The sequence below is a fragment of the Haliaeetus albicilla genome, chromosome 3 (genome assembly GCF_947461875.1).
Source record: "Haliaeetus albicilla chromosome 3, bHalAlb1.1, whole genome shotgun sequence".
NCBI classification, from domain to species: domain Eukaryota; kingdom Metazoa; phylum Chordata; class Aves; order Accipitriformes; family Accipitridae; genus Haliaeetus; species Haliaeetus albicilla.
This window is the reverse complement of record NC_091485.1, coordinates 4,930,673-4,956,925: the sequence shown is the minus strand read 5'-3', so window position 1 is coordinate 4,956,925 and position 26,253 is coordinate 4,930,673. Positions and strand designations below refer to the sequence as shown.

The 26,253-nt window shown below is 41.7% G+C and overlaps 1 protein-coding gene across 2 annotated transcripts in view; it reads left to right on the top strand.

Moving 5' to 3' along the window:
- Positions 1-26,253, top strand: part of EPB41L4B (erythrocyte membrane protein band 4.1 like 4B) — a 171,169-nt gene that overhangs the window by 103,520 nt on the left and 41,396 nt on the right. For both annotated transcript variants that reach the window (XM_069778719.1, XM_069778718.1), the window contains exons 18-19: positions 8,128-8,253; positions 18,750-18,817. In XM_069778719.1, the coding sequence (XP_069634820.1) occupies positions 8,128-8,253; positions 18,750-18,817 (194 nt within the window). The remainder of the gene's footprint in view (positions 1-8,127; positions 8,254-18,749; positions 18,818-26,253) is intronic.

Genomic DNA, 26,253 nt, shown 5'->3' with positions numbered 1-26,253 from the left:
AGGGTTTTTGTAGGCAAAGCTAATTAAGCATTGACATAGTTTGCCAACGGAAAATTCTCCATCTCGCAGATTAATCCAGTGAATACCCAGGTCTTGTGAGAGGAGCACTGTAGTTCAGATGTAATTACTGATACCCTGTCTGAACCCCAGCTGAGAACATTCACTTAGGTGCAATGTCCAAAACATGCTTTAAAGCACTGTCCTACGCTATTTAGCTTATGGACAGCTCAGTTTGGTATGTATAAAGGGCTACAGTGAAGAAGTGAGAGGACTTTCTCGGTGTTGACCACAGCGCACAAGTGGATAAACCAGTCCAGCCTGTGTTGCACAAAAGATCCAAACAGATAATCTCAGTGGTACCCTTGTGATCTCAAAATGAGTAGATTTATGGTCTTTTTTCTTTCTTTAAATGAAAGCTCCAAGCATTTTGGTCCTGTATTCCACCATACTGTGCAAGTAGTCCCAATAGAGTCCCTGCAACCTCTGCCTGGCAAAGCCTGACCTCTGATCCTCTCACTCTTCTTCTCTGAAAATCTGCAGAAGGAGAACTCAGCTCTTCTGTAATTAATGGTTTTCTTTGGCTTGTCCTGACAGCTCTAGAATCTTGTCCACAGTCAGATGGATTATTTATTTAAGGACTAATTAGCAGAACCCAGCATCGTAGCAAGTCAGCGCTTCACAATAAACGCAGCTGCACAGTAGACGCAGCCTGTGTCTGCTGTGGCGAGATTGCCATCAGTCAAAGTTTAGCTGATGAAAAAGCCTTGCGATGAGCTCCAGGAGCTGCTGAATGCTTTTGTTTCTGGCAGAAGCTCAGCAGAAGGCAAGGCTAGAGACATGGGCTGTCTAATGAAAACCCTCTCCTGGCAGTCATAGAGGGTTTGGGTTTAAGAGCTGGGCAGCAATCCCACGAACAGCGGTTACCGTGTGAATGCAAAGGAGGCGAGTCCCTCAAAATTTATTAAAATTGCCATTTTGAGCCATCTGAAAATTGTACGTGCTCTTGAAACAGGCCCAGAGTCACCGCTGGAAAGCACCTAGTGATCAAGCCCTCGCGTTACAGGCTGCGGGTTGTGACCAACAAATCGTTCTGAAGTTCTTTTGGCCCCTGGCTTGTGGTTTCTTCTTCAAGCACTGTTTTCTGACCTAGATCCTAGTGAAACATGTACACAGAGCTCGTAAAGCTAAAACAAACAAACCGCAGGTCTTTGAGCTTCAAGCGGAGCCTGGAGTCGCCTCAGCAGATGCCTTCTCCGATGAAAGAGAGGGACATGCCGTAAATATTGGGCTAACCCTGGGCTGAAATGCTGTGGAGCATTGCCCGGCACAAAGGCAGCAGGGCAGGTTAGACAAGATTGAACAGCCCTGAACTGTGACAAGTGTTTTTCGCTGGGAGTGTGGCCTTTAAAGCTCCTTTGGTTATGGTAGTTAACTAGCTACTCAGTCCAGCAGCGAACAGATTTTAGCCAGTGGTCAGCGTGTCTAGTTTCTGCCAAGAAAATGAAATGTTAACAGCTCTCCTGCACCACTTCATTGATTTCTATTCTACTAAGTGCTTTTTATTCCCTAGTTTTGCATCCTCTGAAATATTATGCTTAAACAAAACCAGTGAAGCAGTTACAAAGCTGCTTCATTTGCTCTATTTCTGGAAATAAAGCAACGGTTTCCACATCTATTGCGGAGCCCCAACTTTCACTCCCCCTCTTCCTGTTGCTAATTATTATTTTTTCAAGCAAAGTGCTTTGGGGCTGGAATTTGTTAGGCTTAATAATCAACCCATAGGAGAATTAAGAAGAAATTGGGAAAATTAGATTCAGCAGTTAATTAATTTGATTGTCCGCTACAGCAAACTTCATCTCATGGGAATGAGGACTGGATGCGTCCAGTCTCTTTTCCAGAGCTGTTTGGTACAGTGGACATGCCTGTCCACCTACTGAATGATAAAAGTCACTTTCAACATGCGTTTCATGCCCTTTGGTGCTAGCGGACTCCTTAATTCCAGGAGAGACGAGCCTAAGTGTTGTAGCTGTGAATGTATTTCTGATGTTCTTTCTTGCAAACCTTTCATTAGAAAAATATGTTCTCCCATCTCCCCTTGCTCCACGTGTGTATGTGTGTGTGTATATATATATAATATAAAGCCAAGAATGTATTGTTAACATTTCTGAAATCTTGGCAGTCTAGTAATTATTAGTCCAGATGTAATTATTACATAAAAAGAAAGATACTAATACAGTTCAGATCGTTTCTAGCCCTTTTTCTGGTGTTATGCTCACCCTTCCCCTACACCCCTGGGTCCTAAGGTTGGTGATTTCATTCTGGTGGGGTCAGAGGGGCTGTTATGATGGCCATAGAATCATAGAATAATTTAGGTTGGAAAAGACCTTTAAGATCATTGAGTCCAACCGTTAACCTAGCACTGCCAAGTCCACCACTAAACCGTATCCCTAAGTGCCACATCTACACATCTTTTTAAATATCTCCAGGGATGGTGAGCCTGTTCCAGTGTTCCATCCAGTTTCTTTTTCCTCGCTCTAGGATCTACTTTGCGTCCTTTTGTATATTTGCAAACACGCTTTTCCATCTTGCTCTTTCTTCATTGATCTGCATCTTCACGTTACACCCAGATTTTCTACACATGGTGGCTTTTACATATATGTGCTAGATACTATGTCTTCACTCTCTTCATTGCCCCGAAAACCAGCTTTGTCCAGCTCCAGGTCTGCACTTCTTTAACTGCCCATTGGTAGGTTGTTTATAACCGTGGGGCCAGCCTGTGCCCCTTGCGCTATCACCCGATGCCTGCACTCCTCTACACCACCTCGCCTGTCTCCATTTCTCAGGGCCTCTGTTATCATACCAGCCCTGTGTTGCTTTGTACTACATCATTGTGTACAGTCATAAATATCTCATTCTACAAAGAATAACTGCTTGTGTTACTCTTTTCTATATAAAATTATTGCTGTTACAGCTAAACCTAGTAAAATAAAGCTGCAGGCAGATCGAGAAAGGTTCAGACAGAGCAAGCTTGATGAGCCTCAATGGCTTTGCAATCTTTGTTCAAAGCTTATGGCCTTTTACTAACATGCCAATACCATATTACAGGGCTACCCAGTTATGCTACTGACTGATACCACTGCAAATCATACCACTTGCAAAGAAGCCGTGGAACTACCTGCCCCGTGCCCAACTGCAAAGCCTAAAGCTACCGCAGTTCCAAAAATCATTTCTGGTTTAAAAAACCCCCCAAAACCAACTCACTTTGTTGATATATCTAAGACTGTTCTGTATGATGCGCTGATCAGAGGGTACACCCCAGGGAACGTGGCTACCATGAGCCAGTAAGGCTATCATGAAGCTTGGCACTGACAGAGGCAGGATCTAATAATATTGAGCAATAGCATTTTATAAAATAAATTTGATACCAGGAACTAAAGAGGTTTGCTCCAAGGATATAAACATAACAAGATTTATTGGGAGTTACACCTTTCATTAGACCGACTGATAGTTGACCTGAGGAAGGTCTAGAGTATCTGACAGCTTAATGACGGGCTTTTTCATTTGTTTGTTTTTCCAAATATATTTTTCTAATAAAAGATGCAGCTTCTGCTTGCAAACTTTGCCTCAAATAATAACACATAATCATACAGGTCTTACCATTATGGTGTCTGTTTGTAATTGGTGTTAGCTATCATATGGAAAAAAATCAATAAATCTCCTGGTGGAAAGGGGGCGAAAGAGTCTGTAGATTTTCATGCACATTTGCAGATGCAGTTGAGTCCCAGGAAACAAAAGGGTTTGATCTTACATAGCTAATGTGCATTCAGAACCTATATATCTGTGTTGTCTTCGTTAAAATTTTACCTCCCACTAGTAGTGATGACTAGCAAAGAAGAATAGACCTGCGTTCCTAAACAAAATATTAATTCTGTTGTGCAGATGTCTCCAGCTAAATACGTATTCTAAACGTACTGTTTGGCTAAGAAGAGGCTATTGATAAATTCACAGAGGCAAAAGATCGTGAATCTTGCTCTTGGTACACAGTTTGATGTGGAACAAAGCATGAACCTTTTAAAGCAGAGAGAAGAGAAATGTTAAGTACAGAAGTGGTATTGCTGTGTTTCATGCAACTATTTTTATATTCTGTACGTGTACTTAATATTCAGTTAGCTTTGCAAACCAAAGCCAGTGTCATCATTATCTAACACTGTACAAATCTGCCTTCAGTTCTAGTATCAGCAAATGTAATTGAATTTAAAGTAAATGTTTGGGAGGAGAAAAGCAAACATAAGACCTCAATTATAAGAAGAAAAAAAGGCATCTAGTTTTATGTGTGTATATATCTGAGCTTCTTTAACCCACTTCTATCAAACCCATTTATATACAATTCTCCAGTGTTCTCCTTCACTGGAAAAGTAAAGTTCTGCATCAATGGTGAAAGTGATGTGAACATATTGCTATTTTTTAGCACTAGCAGAGCTGGAGATGGAAAATTGGAGTGTTATCAGGTATCTTAACGTTTTTTCCTCATTGCTAAACCTTTTAGGATGAGCTTAGATTGCAGTTTTAAGCAGGAAGATTATTTGTTTCATATGCAAGTTTGACTCTCAGACATTCGCTTGAAAGGGGCATCTGAAATTCTTTGAAATTACATAATAAGAGATGGTAAAATTGGAATTTTCATTAATATTATGCCACATTTCGTTTTCTAATGACTTCCACATAGAATGCTCTTAGTTTATAAATGAAAATAAAATTTTAATAACTGCCAACCTGGTACAACATTTGAATACCCAGCTGCTATCTTTATGCTTCACTCATCGCTGCACGCGATAAGGATTCTGGAAATGCAAAATTTCTTTATTATTCAGCAAAGTAAAGTAGATTACAGTTTTCATTCTTGCAGCAATAGTATATAGAGATTCCTAATGCAGGCAGGTTTTAGATCTTTGATTTTCTTATAAACTAGTGAAATGAACCGTAGAAGGTACTGCGTGGTTTTGTATAGTCCTTAATTTCATTTTTTTTCTTTTGCCTTCTTGATGACAATTGTATTTCAGGAGTTAAATTGGGCGATGAATGGGCTTATATGTAAAGATCAGTGGCATTAAGGAACAACACGAACTGATATAGATGCTTAGAATTGCTAATAGTCTGCAGTAAGGATGCGCTGCTTTGTTCTGTGATTTGAGTTCCCTTTTAGTCTGCACCTTCAGTGTCGCTGACTCTATGTGCAATAGTCTCAGCTGATCGGCTAGGTGAGAGCAGAATTCCGTAATGATTCAGGATGCGCTGCACTGTGGCAGAAAAGTCCATCGTTGCCCAGGCAGGCTGGCAAAGAAACCTTTCACATATGTTCAGAAGCGTCTGGGTCAGGTTGAGCGCTCCCATATGGGGTTTGGGTGCAGTCAGCATTTCCATTGGGGCAGGGGGAGGTGGTGGCCTTGGGCTACTGGCTCAGCATCTGGTGAGCAGGATGAGGCCAAGCAGCGATTGCAGCAACGTCTGCTCCTCGCGTGTGAGCGGTCACTGAAGGTGCTGCTGCTCCTGGTGCGGTGCAAGCAAAGCAAATTTTGCTTGCTTGAAGGTGAAACCCTTAAAGCGTGACCCAAACGAGGGCTAAAGCAGAGCGGAATGCCCAGGAATGACTTCTAAGAAGTCTGCAACCTCCAGCAGCACCAAGAGCAGCTTTTTCAGCCAGGTCAGTGAGCATCAGCGTTTGGACCTCTCAAGTTATGAGAATCTCCGTGTGAGACTTGCACATCAGATCCCACGCTGGGGACAATCTCTGTTATGTGGAGTCATCTGGTATAATCCTGAATACTGCAGCAGATTTAGACCTTTTGAGGGTTCCCAGCTACAGGACAGCCCCAAGGGCTTTTAGCTTGCTCTCGGTCAATGCGGGGAAATTGGGCAGGGGAGGAAGAACGTAAGGACTGAAAAATATCCATATTCATCTAAAGAACAGATGGGTGGGACTTTGGAACTTTTTGAGTTATGAAACAAGCTTGTGTCCTAAACAAGCATCGGTTGTCTTAATTTAGCTAGTAAAATACAGTTGCTTAACCTTGCTTGACTGAAATGCTATTCAAGTAGTATCCAGTGTTAAAACAAAGATGGGATTTTGCATGGCCTTTAGAAATGCCACTGCTTAGTGCGTTGTTCTTTCTGCTGTTAGAAATCAGTACGCTTAAAAGTTGACAATAATAGCGGCCCTTTTAAAGTGTGTAGTAGTGCACTGTGGCTACCAAGACTATTGGTGAAAGAAAAGTTGTGCTTTCTTTACAGTTGATTTTGTCCTTGTGAGTATCTCCACTTCTCAGCTTCATGAGTACCCCAGAAAAAACACCTGTGGCAAACAAATATTTCATGGGTTTTTTATATGTTTGCCAGAACTACCGTTATATTCAAGACTGAAGAGATGACTACAGTGCCATAAGTTGCTCCAGCTAGGTGCTGCCACTTTTCATTTTAAGTATTTTCTTCTGCCCTTAGGAAGAAAGTGGGGAGAATGAAAAGTCAAAAAGTATCTTCCACTAAAAATAGTAAATGTGGCTCAGCAAATAAACATGTAAGAATTATTAGAAATTTGCCAGAGAAAAAAATCCCATGATGAGCAGTCCTTTAACAGACAGTTATTCAAAATCATACCTAGCAGCTATGGCATTTGGCATACAGAAGTCTGCCAGACCGATTTTGCTTACACATGAGAAATATCTCGCGGTGTCAATAAGAGTTCTGCAGAGGTCTGGCTCTTCCCCTCGCCAGTGTTTGCAAAACAGTTTCCTCAGGCAACATAATTGCATTTGTGATTTGCTCCACTTGCAGAAAGTGTCCCCCGAATCTTGATGTTCCCTTTTGTCCGTGATTGTTTGTGGACCTGAGAGAAGAGTCAGTAAGATTGTAGTTACTGTCAGCCAGTGGGATGCCATGGAGGAGAGCAGAAGGAAGGATAAAGGAGGCAGGTTTTGGTCTTAAAGGGCTAATCATACGGTAATTTCAGTGGCTGAAAAATGACCGGTTCCATCCTGAAATACTTTGCCAGAGGTGAACCTCAGGGATGCGCTGAATCTGATTTACTGATGCTTTGTACTTGTTTTGGCTGAAATCTGAATGACAGCATTACATATCTGTTCTGTCTGGGTGTATATAACCACTCACTCTTTGCAGCAATGAGAGTGGAAAATGAATGCATAATCTAGGCTGTTACTCGGTTGTAATTCAGGTCTCACTTCCATGAAGAATAGGAAAGTTTACAATGGCTGTTATGCTATTGCCCAATTCTTCTTTAAAAAAATATAAGATGTTACAGTTTGATTGTTCAAGAGTTCACGTTTACAATCCTGGTCTCATTCATACCCCATTTGTTTATACGTTAATATTATGTTGTCCTTTTTTTTTTTTCTATTTTTTTTTTTCTTTTCTTCATGGGAAGTTTATTCATGCTGGTATTTCTGCTGGATGTAGTTTGTTCAAGGCACAAAACCTTTAGGTCATGTTTGAACAGGTCACTAAACTAGCTGTCCTAAGGCTTTAGATTTCTGATCCAGATCACTGCGTAGGTAAAGGGTTGACATCAAGGGGAAACAGCAGCAGCAATGTTTAAACTCCCTGGATTTTTCTTCTCTGATGAAAGAGATTTTGCTTGGCTTGCAATTACATGGAGATCCCTTCAGATCCTTCTGGTTAAATTTGCAAAGCCCCTTTACATTCTTAAGGTGGTGTAAGAAACCAACGTTCACTATAGTTGAGTGTTGTGAACTTTTCCCTCTTCTGCCTGCTGGGGGATATTTTGAGACAATGTTTGCTTCCTCGGTGCGATCACAGGTTTGGGCAACCACTCGGGGGCCTGGCTGGGCTTTTTCCATGTATCTTCACTCCACAGCAGTTTCTTGCTTCTATCGCTCAGGCTTCCCTGAGGCTTTTCTTGTCTTGAAAATAGTATCAAGTCATTAAATATTTTGAAAACTTTTTATTCTGAGATGTATCTATCAGGCTACAAACATGGGAAGTTTTATCCAGTATTGCTGAATCAAGACGTTACAAGTAAAAATTTGACCTTTGAACATTTTGTTAACCTATCTTTCTGATAGATGTCACTGTGCTTGTCTTTTATATTAAATACAGGTTGAAGACAAGAAAGTATCTGAAAAGACTCTTCATGCCCCTGTGTCACCTTCATCTGTACCTGACCATATGAAGTGCAATATCCTTAAAGCTCAAGTGGAAGCTGCTTTTAGAGTAGGCGCCCAGGTAATCTGTGTTTAATATTTCACCTTTCTAGTTTTGGCATAGCTTGCACCAATTTTCAAAAATCACGTCGTTCCTGAGGAAGCACCTTATTTTATCTCAAGTATCCACATTGACCTACCTTTCTCTAGCTGCTCTGAAGTTTCTTCAGGTAACTCAAAATGATTGATATGATGGAAGTAGGAAATTTGTCCTAACTGACATGATTAATGCAGCTGAGAGAGGCTGAGAAAATAGGAGAGAACGGCCCAGGAAATCTCCATGTTTTGATTTTGTCACTGCAGCTTCTACTTATTTTGTAGCTGAGACACAATAACCTCTGGAGTTTTCTGAGGCTACTCACCACTCATGGAAACCGTGGTTAAGGGTTTTCTAAAGATAATATCTATGCATCCAGATGCAACCTTTATTTTAGGGGATTAACTTTAGATGTCTGAATGTGAAATGTTAGCTAGTCTATCGTTTTCTTACTTGTTTGTGTGCTCTTAACTATTAAGCTGCTATTTTCACTGCTTGGTCAGTGCTTACGTCCTGTTTGAAAAACACCACAAGTCCTGTAATGATGTCATGCAACTGAAAAATGCTGTTAGATGGCCTGACTGTAAAAAGTTAATTTCCCAGTCAGAGGTAAACCTAAGTGAAACCTAAAATATGGGATTCTTTTCAAGCGTAATTTGTGGCCAAAAGATAATGCCGTTGCTGCCAAAAATAAAGCCAAATAGAATGCTTTAGGAACAAAAGTAGAGGCAGAAAGATTGGTATGACTCTTATCCCAAGTTCCTGTGGTATCTTTGTGCATACTATTCTCTCTGAATACAAATTATGTTGGTGTTTCCATTGCTTTGTTTCTTTTCGCAATAAGATATCAGGTCAACTTGCCCTGCAAAGGATTTTGTTAACAATCATCTTTGTGTATTTGTTGTTCCCTGGCAGATCTTTCATCTGAGAGCTAGATTACATCTGGGCTAGCTAGACGCAAGGAAGTATCAAAAGTTGGTTATTCTGACTAGATTTCAAGAACAGAAACCATAAATCTGACAGCGTGTGGGGAAAGGAGGTTAAGTTTTTTTCTTTTAGTAGTTGCTTAAAGCAGTTCTCTCACCTCTCTGAATTCAGCGTTGTATTAACTTTGTTTTATGCAGCACATTTCTCGTTTGATTGCCCTTGGGTTTGCCCTCTGTTTTTCCTCTGTGTCTTTTCTACAGCATGTCATGGTATATTTCTCACATTTGTATTTTCTCCTGAATATGCTTAATAGTCATGTTTGACTGGATAGTTAAAGACTGGAAGCAGTGTGTGCTGCTGCATTCAGAATACAGCATTACTAAAGCAAGATAGGAAATGTGCTTAACGTATGCATCTCTCACTGCCCTGCCCTGCCTTAATTTTTCACTCTCAGGCTTTCCAAGGGAGAACATCCTGGGTTGCTTTTTCATGCATGCCATAACGGTATTCTTTAGCTGCTGCTATGTTGTAAATAAGTTTCAGAGCAAGCTGGACGTTCTTTTTTTCCTTCTTACCTGTGTTGTTTTGCACAAGGCTTTAGCAGTCAGATTGGGTTAAGGAGGTGTTTGTAGGCTTGGCCTCAGTGAGAAAAGTCTTGTGATTTTGAGGGGAAGAAAGGGAAAGAAGACTGTTGCAGGATAGCACATATTGTGGAAAAATAATGGCATACAGTTCAGTTTGAAATCCCTGAAGCTTTCATTGCTAACGAGGTATGGATTAAGAGTTACAGCCAGTAAAATAGGATGTCACCTTAATCTTGGAAATCCTCATTCAGCTCCCCGCTTAGCCACAAAATTGCCTGTGCAACTAGAGATGAGTTCTTCTGCACTTGAGCTCCCCTCCTGTCATGTATGGAAGATCACCCTTCTCAGATACATTGCAAAAATAAGTGGGCAGAGACCAGGCAATGGTCAGCCTTTACAGTAAGGAGCTGTGGCTAACACAAGCGCTGGGAAGGGTCGGCAAAACGCTTATGGTGAAGGAATGGTTGGACACACACCATCTATCACCTAGAAAACGGGAGAAGGGAAGGGGGCTATAGGAGGCCCCGATAAACCAGCATATACCACAAAACCACCCAGTTATCTTCTCTGACCCCTGCCACCCAAACAACTAGCTGAATACCAGTAGCTAAGCCATTTCCCAGTGGGAAACTCCATTTATTCCTCCAGGGCTGTGATCCTGCCCCTCTTTGGCCCCACGTGACGTATCCTGCTGCCCAGTATATCTGGAGGACTAACCGTGTTATCCTCTGCCCAATTCTATCTTTTGACACCAGTTCCATATTAAATCCCTGAGAACTCCTGCCTTCTGGCCTTATTCTTAAGACTCCAATTTCTCATCTCTTGTTTTCTGTACTGTCATATTTCAACTTATAAGGCAGCCAGAGCAAGAAGTATATCTAGGTTCTGTAAGGCACAGCCTATATTCCTCGAGCTGTAAAGCAAGACAGGCTGGTTTTCCTCATGTACAGCATAGATCTTCCTTTATTTCATGGTATCACAAAAAAGATGAGGATTTACTCCTCTGCTTTGTAAAAGGAAGAAGAAAGAACCAGACTCTGTCTTTTATGCACATGCTATTTGAAATGAAATGTTCTTTTAAAGGCCCCCAAAATCTATGGTCTAACTCATTCTTTATGAAACTTCATGGGGCATCTTCATTATACAGTTAGGTGTAGAAGCATGAGAAAAATATTGGTGCACTGTAGGATCAGATCCAAAATTAACAAACTCTTGCTTGAAATATTTGTAACAGCTCTCTCTCTAAGCAGTAGGAATCTTTTCAATACCATATGCTACTAACATCAGGATGTGACAAGTTTATGAAGGCACCTCCTGCATGTAGTAGAAGAAGAAGCTGTTCCTTGTTAATTCTGAGAATGGAGTGAATGTTTGCAAGTGGAAAACATAAACTGGGACAGAAATTTTCTGTAGTTTTCTTTCTTTATGACAGCTAGACACCAACACAAGAGAGAGCCTTAGAAATGAATGATTCCAATGCTTATGATTTAAAAAATAAAAACAGGGGAAATTATGCAATACATTTGAAAATATACTCTGGAAGATGGTCTCTGCACTGCTTCATTTCAGAATTATGCTTCATTTCAGAATTATGCTGAAGAGCTGTTTATCGCATTCCTAGGGGGCAATACACCATCTCCCATAGCTACAGACCTGACTTAGAGACCAAAAATTTGTAAGTTTATGGTGCCGATCACTGAGCCCTGCATGTGGCTTAGAGTTATAGAGCAGCAGGAAACTAACACGAGTGAGTTTGTTTATTTGGTGGAAGATGGAAATAATTTACGTGCCATTCTGCTAGCTGGAAAATTGAACTAAAGTGTGCACGGGGATGCTGGGAGCCGAATCCGGGAGCATGCTGCCGCAGACACCGCAGGTGAGAAACGTGAGGAACCCACACAGGACTGTGGGAACCTGTGGTTTGCACAGGGCATGCCATACGGTGTCTGTAGGTCTAGAGCAAAGGAGTAGTGTTTCACAACACACCTTTCAAACTCTGCCACAGGGATCTGCCACCTTCTAGCCGACAGACTGCATATCACAGTTCCCACATAATTAAGCTCCAGGGGAGCACTAAACACTGTGAAGCAGCTGACATCTTTTCTTTTTTTTTTTTTTTGCTTCCTTTTTTTGCATTTATTCCAGACTCTTCATTTGAGAGGGAGTGGTATAAAGCAGCAGTGAGGAGCTGCCAGAATACAAAAGACCAGCTCTCCCTGGCATTTAAAACCCCTCTGCAGCTTGCATGAGTCAGTGCTGATACACTGTGATTGAGCAGACTTGTTAGTATCACAAAGAGTCCCTTTTGCCAAACAGTTCATGGCCCAACTGATGGAGGAAAGATACTAGCAGGTTTTGGTTGCTATTTATATCCACTTTGGCTCCGGGCAAATCCTAATTATCCTTAGAATTAAGCACACACTCCTGAGCAAACGTACAGCTATCTCAGCAGGGCTTTTTCTTTTGGCGGGCGGTGTGTGTTGTGTTCTAGTAGTTTGTCTTCTACAAGTGGTGTTTGTATTCTCCACCTGTTACCCAAGCTTTCCTAAATCCTTGGGTCGATGTAAGTCTAGCAGGTTAGCGCAGGGAAGCAACCGAGACCCCATTTCTCATAGATTTCTACTGCAGCTGATTTTTGCATTACTCCCCTCTGCAGGCTAGGGAAGGCCAAGCTCATTTTTAAGATACTTTTTTGCAATGCAGTTTGTGGAAGACAAACAGAGGTGACATTACCACCGAGCTGTTCCGCACTGAATGTTACGCGCTGTTGGTTGAGAAAAAAGTGGTGGGAAAAGGTAGTTTGGAGATGCGGAGTTATTTACAGAGAGCATACAAAATCCCCTTCGCTTCTGCTTTATCAACGCCAAGGGAAGCTCTGGGCTGGCGGGAGGCATCTTCTATCAGCGAGGTTTGGGTTCTTGAGCAATTGATTCCCCTGCCTTGATTCTTCGTAAACAAAGGGACATTTACACTGAACAAAGGGACGTTCAGTCCTCTAGCCCCTTTCACACACTAACTTTCTTCACAAGCTTATACACATGTAAATTTTTAGGCCAGGTCGATAGCCATCTGTCTCTTTTTCCTCCCTGTCCTAGAAACAAATACAGACCTATGATCACGTCGGTTTGCTTTAAGTATTGCAAATATGTGAGTCAGTGCAGGTTGCTTGTGCTATCTAGAGTCGCCTCAGGGGAAGGCCTGGACTGTGGTACCCAAAATGTTTCTGGACACGCAAGGGTACCGGTGTCATCCTGCAGCCCGTGCTCTCTACATAGGTGCAAGCCACGGCTGCCAATGTAAGTGAGACTGGGATCTATGCATTATTTATGGTAGAAAGGGCGCATGAGTGAGGTGACTCACAGCGCTAGTGTGTCTTAGCTACATTTTTGATGATTCTTTGCGTTTTTCGTTGTGCTGTCTCCTTTAAGGACAGATTCAAGCGTAAGGACTTGTCAACTTCAAAGTCCAGGTGCTTTTGCCATGTATTGCTAGAAAAAATTGGCTGTCTTTGTGTGAGCTGGGTCTTTGGAGCTTTATTCACTTAAGGGGATCTGGATTCAAACCCTAATCAGGTCATGAATGAAAATAGAGTAGGTGAGGGGAAGACACTTGAGGATTTATAATCTTATGCGATCTTTCTTATAATAGGACTTAAACAAATCCTTCTGGATCCCCAGAGGAGTTCTTAGCTTTCACTATATGTTGACTTAAGTACCTTGAAAGGATCAGCTTTTCCAACGTTTTAACCTCTTTCCGTCGTGAATTAGATGCTATTTGCTTCCCTCTCCTCCCTTCCTCCTCCTCCCATCCTTATTCACAGCACAGAGCTACTGCACAGTTTGAGAGTCTTCGCAGAGATCAGAACTGGAATTACGTGAGTACAACAGGTCACAGCTGAGGTGTTCGGGCTGTGGGGGAAGCTTGCACAGCTCCTTATGTACACGATGCCTTCCTTGCTAAAGCTGTTGCTGTTAGTCACCCACTTGGATGAGCAATAAACTCACTGGCGAATTTCAGGCTAAGGAAAAAGAAGCAACCGCGCTGGGACTCTCGACTGGAACAGCAGCGAGCACAACATCACGTCAGTTATAATTGCTCATAAGAATGGAATTTAAAAATGGCTCAGCTTCAAACCCTCGGTGTTCAGTCACTACAGGGAAACAGGTTTGCTCAACTTTAAAAGCGAGGCTGCAAGAAATGAAGGGTGTCAGAGGTATAAAAATACAAGATTTTGAATGTGTGGGGGCCAGGATGATCAATATATGATACATGGCAGCTCATTAGAAGTGTGTCAGCAATGATACCTCAAAGTCGGGGAAGGAGCTGAGCAAATGATGCGGCAGCCTTGCTGGGGTACAGAAGGGAGGGAGGATTTAGATAAACAGAATGTGGGAAAAGGGAGATCTTGGATTTATTCCCTGGGATACTGGAGGCAAATGTGGCAGTGGTGTCACAGGACTGTGACAACGCCTTGTGGGTATGTCAGCTATGTCTCCTAGCTGGCATGTCTGTAAGTGCTAGTACGTGATTAGACAAGTACTGTTAATTGCGGTGATGTGCAGGAGCCCCGCCATAGGCCAGGAGACACATGGTACCAGGCCCTGTTCAGAGGGAGAAAAACATAGTCTGTTCCCAAGAGACGGAACCGCGATGCTTTTCTGCCTGAAAGGATACATTTGCTGTATTAAATCACCAAGGTAGGTTTACCTTGGCAGGGCGTTCTTCCTGATGATGTGCTGCTTAGCCTGTATTATCTAATGAGATGAGCCAGCAATCGGCGTGGCTGACAAATGACAAAAAAAGTTGACGAAGAGCTGAAACATTTGGTACGCTTCAGGCCTCCTTAGCACCGTTGTGGAGCCAGAAAGAGCCAAGACAGAGAAGTATTTCCAGGCCGCTGCAGCGAGAACCATTGCTTCCTTACCTTTGAAGACCTCCAAACGTGTGAAAGCTGCGTTGCTCCCCCTTTCTTTCTGCAGCTGGCAACTTTGTGAAATTGCTAAATGAGAGACTTCATATGTTTCATATAAGCCTTCCAGACCCATGTCTTTCTCAGATGAGAACCTGACACCCCTCCTTGGCTGCAGTGATCAGATTCTTCATGCAGTCTTTTTTTGCTTATTCAAGATATTCCTATTGCGAATCAGATGGGGTGAGAGCCGCAGCGATGCCCCTTGTGATGGAGGAGAGGCACAGAGGGCACCAGCTCCCCGAGACGCTTGCTCGAGGTTTGAAGAACACAGCCTGCCTCGCTCCATGCCCCGCTGGAGGCTCACCAGCCTGCGGTCCCAGCCAAAATTAGTTGTCCGTGCGGAAGCACAGAAGGCTGCAGCCAAAGTTGTGTCTTTCCTGCGTTCCCCCAGAGCAACCAATTCCCCTTTCGAGGTCCTGTTCCCCATCATCCTGGGGCTAACTCATCCTTCAGAAGAAAATAGGAGCTGCTGTTCGCTAGGCAAATCCAGCCACCAGGGCTTAGGAATTCATACGTGGAGTTGCTCCCGTGGGCCAGAAAACGTTCCCACCCGGGCTGGAAAGCTCAGCAGGGTCTGATGTAGTATCCCTGGAGCATCCACTCCCTCTCCGAGGCTCCAAGGGACAGCAGCAGGGGTTGTGGGTACTCAGGAGTCGACTGAAAAGCCGTCTGAAAACCGTCAGGGTCAGCCTGGCAGCCCATAGGTAAGATCGCTTAGGCAGCTGTGGGCAAAATTTGGTATTACTTAGATGTTTTTCTTCTCTTTTCATCTTTTGGTGAAACTAGTATTCCTTAGCAATCATCTCTGAAGAGAGCCCGTACAATGGCATTTCTGTCCAGGCATGTTTCTCGTCTCTAGTATGATAAAGTAATGCTTTATCTTTGTTTCTAACACCATCCAGAAAGTTAATGGCATATGAAATTGGAACATTAATAATTTTTCTTTTGCTCTGGGCCCAGTGCAGATAAGAAAAGAGAATGGCATTGTGTGGATGGATTATACGGATCGACCTTTAATTTTGTTTGTTTTGCAGTGTGGTAACCAGAAGAGCCAGCTTGTTTCTCTTTGGATAGTTGTTAAATGAATCTGCTTTTGTATAAATGAAATTTCCAGGTCTTGCTGTGCCCTGAAACCTCTCCCTCTCAGAGCAGCAGCCTCTGGGTGAGGAGAAAATCTGCCTTAGTTAAGAAGATCTGAGCAGCTCCGTGCTTCTGCCTCTGTCTCCTTACATGGCTCAGTGCTGTATTTTCTGTGGGTGACAGAGCCACTGCCCAGCGCTCCATGTATGTTCCCCACCACGTACCTCCTGCTAGCCTTGCCTAAAATCCCGTGTTCCACTGATGGAGGGCATCCTGCAGTGGAAACCCAAATCCTGGCCCTAGCACATGCACTTGTTTTCAGATGAAGGCAAACCATCTGGGAATTAGATCGTGAGAGTTGTGTACAAGTGTAAGCCTTGGTTTACGCTCATATCTTTTCAGTAAAGTTGAGGAGGTCCTTGTGTGGTTAGTGAGTGTGATTTGTGGAAGGTTTAGCCTTCCAATGCAGAGAAGGCAGAAGAAAGTGCTAATGGAGTCACAGAACTGAGAAGAAACCAAGGATCAGCTATTAGGGACTAATACAGGGAAGCCCTCTCAACTGGCTAATGAGGTCCATGGCTTATAGCGTTTAAGTAGGTGGAATTTTAATCACTTAATTCCTGGTCACAGCCCCTGCATCGCATCCTTGATCTCTGTATTCTCTTTTCTATTGTTGTGTTCAAGCGCATCTTAAAATGCAGCTCAATTAATTTGGTGAAAATTGGAATAAAGCAAAATTTATGATTTTAAAAAGTAGCCAATTTGACACATAATAAGCAGCTAGCTTGTCAGGCTTAACAATAAAATGTTGTTAAGACATCAGCATGGAAGAGGAGACTGTGTATTAAGTTTCTGACAGCTGGATTCATGTTTACAGCTTTCAGAAACCCAACAGCTTTATAAAAAGCATTATAGTTTCTGTAGAACAAAGAAATATTACTTCAGTGCTCATCTACGCCAACAAAGAATGATTTTCAGTGCTTTCAATTCCTTAAAAACATTTTCTTTCCTTTCAAGGAAGCACTAGGTTTTGCATAAACATTATGCTAGACAGAGCTACTGGAAGACCAGTAAAAAAAAAAGGTTTCTAGAGCTGAGCTAAATTTCTTGAAGTTATGAATTTATTAAAATACAGAAATTGCACTCCTAGTCCTGAAATTATTCACAGTGTGACGCTAATTTACTGAAAACCTTAGCTGCAAAACATTTGCTGGCTGAGTTACAATGGTGGTGACAGTGTGATTATGTCCCACTTTTATTCGATTCCTTAACGTTTAGAGCATTTGCCCAGGACTGAGGAAACCTCTGGCTGAGGGAGATTAATCCCAAATACGTAAGAGCGCTATGTTGGGCTGGAGCTTCTCCAGTTCCTACTGCTGATCCTGTTCTCCTCTGAGTAAACCAGCTGTAAACTAGCTTCTTCTGTGTAACCTAGCCCCCAGGAGATGGACAAACCTGCTGATGAGGTTCAGAGGGTCCCCTCTCTGCAGAATGGTGGGTTTGGCATCAATATCCAAGGTGTAACAACTCTAACACGAAGGGTTGTGGAAGCAACCATCACCTCAGGTATTTGCCTGGGCTGGAGTACACCCAGGACAAAGTTCACTTTCTGCCACGCTCCCAGTGGTTCCAGTTTAATTGTCCGTACAGTTAATTGTGTGTACAAACTGGAACAGTCTGTTCCCACCATGGCTGATGCTCTGGTAAATAATGACCTGGGGAGTGACCATGAGGGTTTTGTTCTCTCTGGCACAAGGGAGAAACGAATCTAAAACTGCCACAGCTTGGGTGATTTCCCCAAGCACAGAGCATCCCTACTGATATTTTGTGGTTCATTGCTAAGGTGTAGAAGAAACTCAGCTTTGATTTTCTTTCTTATGAGTACCCTCAAATGAAATCTATCAATTTGTGTTGAATGGAAGGTCTCACATCAAATTTACAGTATTTTTACATGCCTGTAAAATCCTTTGATTTGGATTTGATGGATTTGAAGGAACCTGTCTCATCCTTTTTGAAGAGGATGAGACTGACACATTTAACTCCGTTTGATCTGGACCGATGGCCTCAAATTATTATGGTTCAGCTATTGAACACCAAAAAATCCCTCTGTCGTAGGACCATATCAGTTCCCTTCTATCCATTTAGCAGAATGGAAATGTCAGAGCCTGCCAAGTCCATTACTGATTTGGAGATACTCTTGTGTCTTCAGCCAGTATTTTCTGTAGAGGGGTGCAGTGTTTGACACAGGAATTGTGGAACCCTGCATCTCAGTTGAAGAGTATAACCCGACACCTGCCCGCATTGGTTGTTTTCTGGGTAATCAAGCAATTTTCATGTAAGTCATTTTGCAATACTAGTATTTTCAACTCTATATACAAATGGTATGTGAGAGACAGGACTGTAATTTAGCAGAGAGCAGTAGTGGGTGAGATTTTCTGTGAATTGCATGTACAGTGTGATTATATGTGGGGGATTCCATTTTTCAATTAATTTTTCAAAGACCGAATGAAAAGTTGGCATCGTTATTTTGATTAGACTACATAAATATTTATTCTACTCCAATTAAAAGAACAACTCAACTACAGTATGCTTGCCTGGGTTGATTTTTGTTATTTCTGCTCAAATGCTTTCTCGAGGAACCGTAAATATCAGTGTTCCTTTCTCTCTCCTCCTTTATCCCTAGCCAATCTCTTCCTAACACTATTGCTCTGCACATTGTACATTGTAGCTCATCATAGTGGATCTCAACTGTAAGAGGTGAAAAAGAAAAATCACTGTGCCTTTTAAATCTGGGCAGAGTAGGCATTTTGAGTATTGCAATTTTCTGGGCAGCTTCCAGGAATATTTTTTTTAATAAACAGTTTTATTATCCTAAGTATATAGATGTTGTACTAAACTTTGACTCCTTCTTTTAACAGGCTGTGAAAGAAGAGACCTCTTTTGTAAATCCCAGTAAGACCTCCAGCCTGCAGGACCCTAATGTAAGGTCTGTTGCTTCTTGTCCGTAGGGAAAACATCAAATAAGTGCATGATGTAGTGAGGCATTTTCCAAACGTTGTCTCAAACAGGTGCTACAGGTCAATTTGCTCATCCCCAAGCTGCTGTGTAAAGTTCACCAAGTGATGACCTGAGGAGAATGTGTCTGTCAGAAGAGTGCTTATTTTATACACATATATCAGATATAGTTGAAGAATTAATAAAAACTCAACTTTAAAAATCAGACCGAGTGTATATATTTAAACAATTGATAAAATGTCAAGGTAAAAAAATCAGGTCTAGTGACAAACTTAAAAAAGCTTATATAAAAATGAGTCAGTTTTCATAACTTTTTTATCAGAAACGTGCTAGGTGTCCAAACTGAATATACCCGTGTTTGTGTTTTTCTGATTTGTGCAAGGGTTTTTTTGCAGAAAAAAAAGGCATTTGATATCCAGCCTTCAGAAAAATGCCTCATTTGCAGGCAGTGGTAACTACTTTGGATTGTACTTTTAGTCTGTTGTTAGTGGATAGTAGTCTTTTTTGAGGTGGCCATTTTGAAGAGGCATATTAATTGTAAACATTATTTGAATGGCACAGTATGCTGTCTTTCAGCAGGTCATTAAAGAGGAGGTTACACCATGGGTATTTGGAAATTGCCTGCCTCTATATGTGTGGTAGTGCCATCACTTTGGACATATTTAGTGTCCAAATCTAAGAGGGAAGTTTGATGAAAAAAATTTATGGGTTTAAAGGATGGCAATCACACTGGCTGCTAATCAGCTAATTATGCTAGTGTATGTGCTATATATATGTAATATACATATGTACTAGAGCACTAGTCATCTCACGATTTTATTTTATAACTTTCTGGTGGTGACTCTTGCAACTGAAAGCAGACATTTAAGCATCTTACAGAAAAGTCTGGATGAGGGGGGTAATGAATTATGTCTGACAAATTAAATCATTCTGAACTCAGAAACAGTTATGGTTGTGAAAATTTGTCAACCCTTTTTTCAAATGTGTATCTTTTCTATATGGTGATAAATCAGCAATAGTCTTCAAAAAATATTTCATTTAAAATTTCCTTTCTGATTAGATTGGACTGGCAGAGCTGCTATGTTTGCTTAGTGAAAGCAGCTACCTTTTCTCCTCTGCCATTGCCCTTTTTAGACCTCTACGAAACTTTCTTAGGACCCCTGAGAAAATCCATCATGTATGTTACACAGTGACCTCTTCATTTAATAGAAATGGGTTTCCTGTACTGTTTTTGCCACAGTACCCTTTGTTGGGTTGCTGTCACTTCCAGAAGCAGTCCAGGAGGACCTGGTTTGTAAAGCCCGGGGTGATTTGGAGCGTGGCTACAGACTTGTTTTCCATACTGACCTTTGCTGAACTTCTGCATAATATCTGTAGGAAAGCCTTCCTATTTTACATGTTGCAATAGATTCTCTCCTGCTTCATCACGCTGAGCTGTAAATTAGTTGTGTGCTTTGTGAGGTGAAGTACTATTCAGCATGAGTTAGGATGGCAACCTGGCTGCAAAGCTAATTTTGCTATTTTCTTTTGCACACATCCAAGCTTATAAACTCATAAAAGCCACTTTGGAGTTCTCAGTAAGCAGCAGTCTGGTGTATATTTGCCTAATATTTATTTTTATCTAGTTTATGTCAAGCATTGTTTCCTCTACAGTTAGTTGTGCCAAATGAAATGGTATTGTTTTATTGCTTTGTGTCTGTGTCCTGGAGGTGCATATATACAAGTAATCAATGCTCAGGGCTAGACTAATTTTAACAGCCTGCGTTCAAATCTCAAAAAATAATGGAAAATAAATTCAGTGTCTAACCAATTCTCTTTCTCCTTCAAGTGGCTTCCCTTTCTGCAGGGACATATGCACCTTTGCAGATAGCCAGCATGTGACCGATTTGCCAATGACATCCTCTATAACCTCTATTTTGTGGACTGGGCTGGACATAAATGAGCCTTTGCTCTGCTAGGAATTGCATCCAAGTAGAGCCAAGGGTTAGTTCATACTGGTCAGACAAGTCACCTGGGAGTTCTCTTCTTTAGTTGAGAAATAAACAAGTATCCTTTGTAAAAAAGCCCTCCCCGTAGAATATAATTTTTACTCCTGCGAGTACCCATGCAGACATTCCTGTAGACAATACCTATATGAATGTTTGAGGAATATTTGTTTCCCGAAATATCTTGCCAGGTGAAACCAGTATCTGTCACAGCTATTTAACAATACTCCACTCTTTTCATGCAAGGGATTTATAGCAGGGACAGTGACTTTATGTATTGGATTACTGATGACTGTACAATGCACTAGCAAAACGTTCTGGTTTTTTCCAAACCCAAGACACTGGGAAATTTGTTCAGGCTAGCTAGTAAACAAACATATGCAGTTTTGTTCATTAACTGAAGCATGAGTTGTTCATACAAATAGGGAAATAGAAGGTGAGGAAGGAGGGCAGTAGTGCTTGTTTGGTTAAAGAATTGTGCTCTCTCTGCTACCATTTTGTCTGCTCGTCCATTGCCACTCTGAAGATTACGCTTCTAATGAATTAACTTCTCGGCTATAGCCTGTAATCCCCCTGAGCAATTATTTTAGCATCTGCCACGGCAGACTCAATTTGGCTAACAATTGCTATAGCTCTTTGTAGCATTAGTTCTGGTTCAGCTAGTAATTACTCATATGTATGTGTGGTATAGCCACTTTCGCTACGAGCCGGTCTCCAGTCATTTTGTTGGGCATGGCCTTGGAATGATGTCGTGCTTACACAAAGTCGTCATCTATCAGTCAGTTTATTCACCTGTTTTCTGTGTCTGTTGGCAAACTGTGGATGGTTCTATATCTAAGTCATTTTAAATATGGGGAAAAAAAAACCCCACAGCTGAAGCTGAAATTGCACTATTTTGTCAGCTTTCAGGAAGGGAAAGCTTGTGAAATTTGCTCTGTCATTTGGTGCACAGGCTGGAAGCGCAGGGTTGTCTCCTGATCTGCCTGTTAATAGCTAACCTGTGCACATCAGATTGAGCTGCAGGAGAACTGTGGAACTGCAGAGGAGTACAGTCCTCTCTTCTCCCTGCTTTTGGAGAGCATTGCTATATGTTTCTATAGCTTTCCCTCCTCTGGATAGGATTTTTTTTTTTCTCCCAGACTGTTTCAAGTGCTGGTTCCCACATTCAGTGAGGAAAAAGCTGGTGACTCAATAACCCAATACGTGCTGCAGCGTCCTAACTTATACTCTCCTTAATCCTCAATTAAGACTGATATAGTGCACTACGAATTGGGACACAGTCATCCATTGCTCTTGCTGACCCTGCTGCTTTGCTGATAACCCCTAGCAGATCCGCAGGTCTGGCCAGTGGCAGGAGGGGAATTTGTACGGTTACCTCGGCTGGATCCATCCAGGCTGCAGATGACAGAGCTTTCAGCTGGACAAAGTGAAACGAGAGCAACTAACGGGAGGGGAATTTCAAAAGTGGGTTAAATAGGAGAGTTATCTTGATAAGACACAGGAGTCCTACCAGGAAGAGTTAGATGCGTCTTTGTTACAGCTCTGATGTAACAGACTTGAAAGCACACATATTTTCATCGACACCCACGTAATACGTACAGAGAAGTACAGCCAAGCTATATAGCCGGGGCATAAGCATTTTGGACAAAGCGGAACATAATGTTGATTTATGGAAAAAGAAATACCTGAAAAAATGGGTTATTTATATATTTGCATTATTTTGCTTTTTATACTGCCCGTATCGAATCAAGAAGAGACACAGTTAGCTTGCAGTTACCACCTTGCATAGTAAGGCATGCTTTGTTAGGGCATGTGGTAAAAATGTGTTTGTGGGAACATCGGTCTAGTTTGGAATTTGCAACGCCAGTCATTTTGCAGTGATTTTTAATGGTATTTCTTTTGGGATGTAGGGCCCAAGTCTGCAAGGGAGGCAGCAATCATGTCACTCCTTTTTATGACCAACAAGAGGAATTAATCTTCCACTAGAGCTAGAAAAGCCTTTCTAACAGAACATTTTCTTCTTTAGTGTTGTAAGAGAAGGACCTGTCATGGTGCCGAATGGGCCAGAAGGGGTTATGAGGAAGTAACAGCGGTTATTTCCCTGTCTTTTAGAAACTTCCTTACACCCAGGTATCTGACTCAGTGTCCAGATGGAGGTGTCGAGGGAGAAGTGTTCTGGGAGAATTCGCTGATTAGATATCTAATTTAATTCAGGTTTGAGATTACTGCATGTTCTTATATATAGTTTTGGTAAGGCTCTCATCACCTGCCTCCAGCTGGGATTCTCTTAGCCTTGAGAGATCAGGGTTCAGGCTGTCTGCCAGAGCATTTGTATAATGAAGGAAGTATAAAATATTGTAGGAAATATAAAAACGAAAATTGTAGTCACCCGATTTCTTATCACCTCTGGTCACACCCTCCTCTTGATCAGAGGCCCACCCTGTTTAGTGATTAGGGATGCAGAGGTTTCTCTCCTGCAGCATATCAAGCAAATGTGAATCACATAGTCATCTCTTTACCATTTTATAAACCTCACCCATTTCTTAGTAAAGGGATGAGCTGCTAGAAAGATAACCTTTTGAACTTTCTTTCCAGAAGTATACCACCTAATTGCCAGCCTGCTTCATTTGTTAAATGTAGTAAATATATGGCTAAGCACAGAACCCCATCAAGAGAATTCCTTCCACTATTCCTTTCCTTACTCAAAGCTTTGCCAGACAGAAGGACCATCTGTACAACTTTCCTAGTGCCTATACATGAACTTCTCCTGAAAACTCTTGGAAATATCTGTTTTCTTTCTGGCTATGACCACCTGGATAAGCCTATAGTATGTATATGTGTGTGCATGTGCACACAGATTCACACACACAGAGTTTGACTATATTTAACATAAAGGTCTACGCTTTTCTTATTTTGTTCTTTTCTTCAAATATGTCCAAATGTAATCCCCAGTACAACTCTGCTGTACCAGCTTCAGGAATTCCAGTGAGTGAAGAATTAGACCAAAATACTCCAGATGTCAGGAACTGCTAGTACTGCTAATGGAAAAATTAGGCAAAATACTGGCTGTCCTTGGGCATAGCCTGTTTGCCAAGTCAAACTTTCATCTTGGGACAAGTCAGACAGTGGAACCATTAGCAAAAATGCCTAAAGTTTAACAAAGTTTGGTAAGCAACTGAAGTCAAATTTGTAAGACAGGAATTATCTGGCAACAGGATTTGCTGATAATATACTTTTTTTCTTCGTGGTCACTTGGAGTTCAGGAAAGTTTAGACATGATACATGTCTGATTCAGGTGGTCTGGCTAAAGGTCTTCAAGAGCTGGTACATGTGAACACTAACGCCTTCTTCATCTGCTGAATATTAGTCTTCATTTTGTGAGTAGTTGTTTACCGTTACACACACAAGATTATCCAGATGTTAAAATAGATACACTATTTTGAGGTTATGTTTTGGAAAATTGAAATAGTAATTGATGTTGTTTCTGAGAAATTTTAGTTATTTATCGTAGAATTATGGAACTGTTGATCGGAGCGGACATCCGGAGGTCATCTAGTCCAGCCTCCTGCTCAAAGCAGGACTGTGACCAACACTAGATCAGGTCAGCCATGTCTTTGTCTAGCTGAATTTTGAAAACCTCCAAGGACGGAGATTATGCAGCCTCTCATGGAAAATACTGATCAAATGTGTAAACTCAGGTTCCTGCATTTCTGAGGCACAGGTGCCCAAGTGTTGTTAGTCAAGAGCCCTCTTCAACTGAAGCCCGCAAGTTGGCTGGTCAGTTATTACTCTTCTTGTCGGTGTTGCCACTCGCTGTCGTGCACCATGTGGTACATTTATGGACTGCAATATTTATTTTCCCTTATAACACGCTTTTGGATTGCTACCAGCTTTGGCATGCTTTACATCCCACATGGTTCAGGATTTGTCTGCGGATTTCTTTCTGTTTAGACCAACTGCTGCATCACCCTTTGTTGATCCTTGTTATCCAAATTATCTCATCTTTCATAGGATTGCAAATAGCAATATTCTTCTTATGTGGGAGTAGGTATAAGCACCAGCTGGTGCCTTGTGCATTCATTTATTCTAATTTTCTTTGTAAATCTTCCCATCCAAAACCAAATTACGCTATTACATTAAGACTAATTACATTAGAAGCTGCTCAACACGTAACGTAAAATTAAATGTTATCTCGCAGAGCTTGATGATGCTGCACACCAGAAAAGAAGGGTGGAAAATATTAAATTATATCAAGTTATACAGGGTACAGATGAATCAGGAGAAGTAATTGCAGGCACTCTTCTGAATGCTCAATGCAGAGTAAGCTTTGCTTATGCAGATTGTCAGAATGTGATTCCCCTGCTGTGGCTTATGCATCTGATGTACGCTAGGCTTTTGAGTTTGGCCGCCTTTCATTTTACGTGAATACGTCCTACACCTTTTCTGACCGAACTGATGATACTTCTTACATGCAACTTTTGTGTATCATCAAGGGAGGAGTGTCACTCAAAGTGATGGCTGCATTCTTGTGGTTTTCCCCTTTCCTTTCTCACCTGCGCAGACTATATTAACATTTGAATTATCGTCTCTTGGTATCTGAGCTAACATCCTGCTGACGTACCTGGTGCTGTGTGAATCTGAACCAGTTTTTTTCAGAGAACTTTGGCTCTCTGCAGGTGCTCTCAGGATATGACTGTATAAGCAAGGTGCAAAGCGTACTGATGTTTGCCTTATGTGTACGCATTTTGGACCTGAAACTAACACCTCAGTATCTGTCTTTATACGCACATTTTTAGTGGATGCCAGGGCAGCTTTCCAACAGCATATAGGTATGTGCACAGGGAGTATGTTCTAGCTTATCCAACAATATGTACTCTGCACACTGACTTCTGTCAGTGGCACTGACTTGGGACTCTTTGGAATCATAAGACAACATTTTTTTAAGGAAAAAAACAACTTTCTCTTTTTTGCAAGGAAAGCTAGGGTTCTGGGGTGGTAGTGGTGTTCTCAGAGAAGTGGAATTTATTGTACAGCTGCTTATCAGCTGCTCAAGGCTTCAAGGCACATGAATTGATTTTTATTTAGAAATTTCAATTGATAGAGACAGCTGCAGCCCACAAAGCTCTCTTAGACACTGTATCTAACAGCAGTTCTTACAAAGACTGCAAACCAGCACCAGGTCTTCAAGTCTGGGGCCTTAACCATGGACAGTTTCTAGGTAGGTAGTTTCTAAGCATCACAGAGCTGAAGTTTTGAACCAGCCATCCAGCGAGAGCTGTGTTAAGAGATGTCCATGTTGACGTTTGGAGGCTAAGAACAGGCACGTCACCTGGATAATTATGGACAGCTTGTTTCCTCAAGTCAAAGACTTCAGTTCCCTAGAAAAACAGATACATACAAATGAACTTTCAGGCAGGTCAGA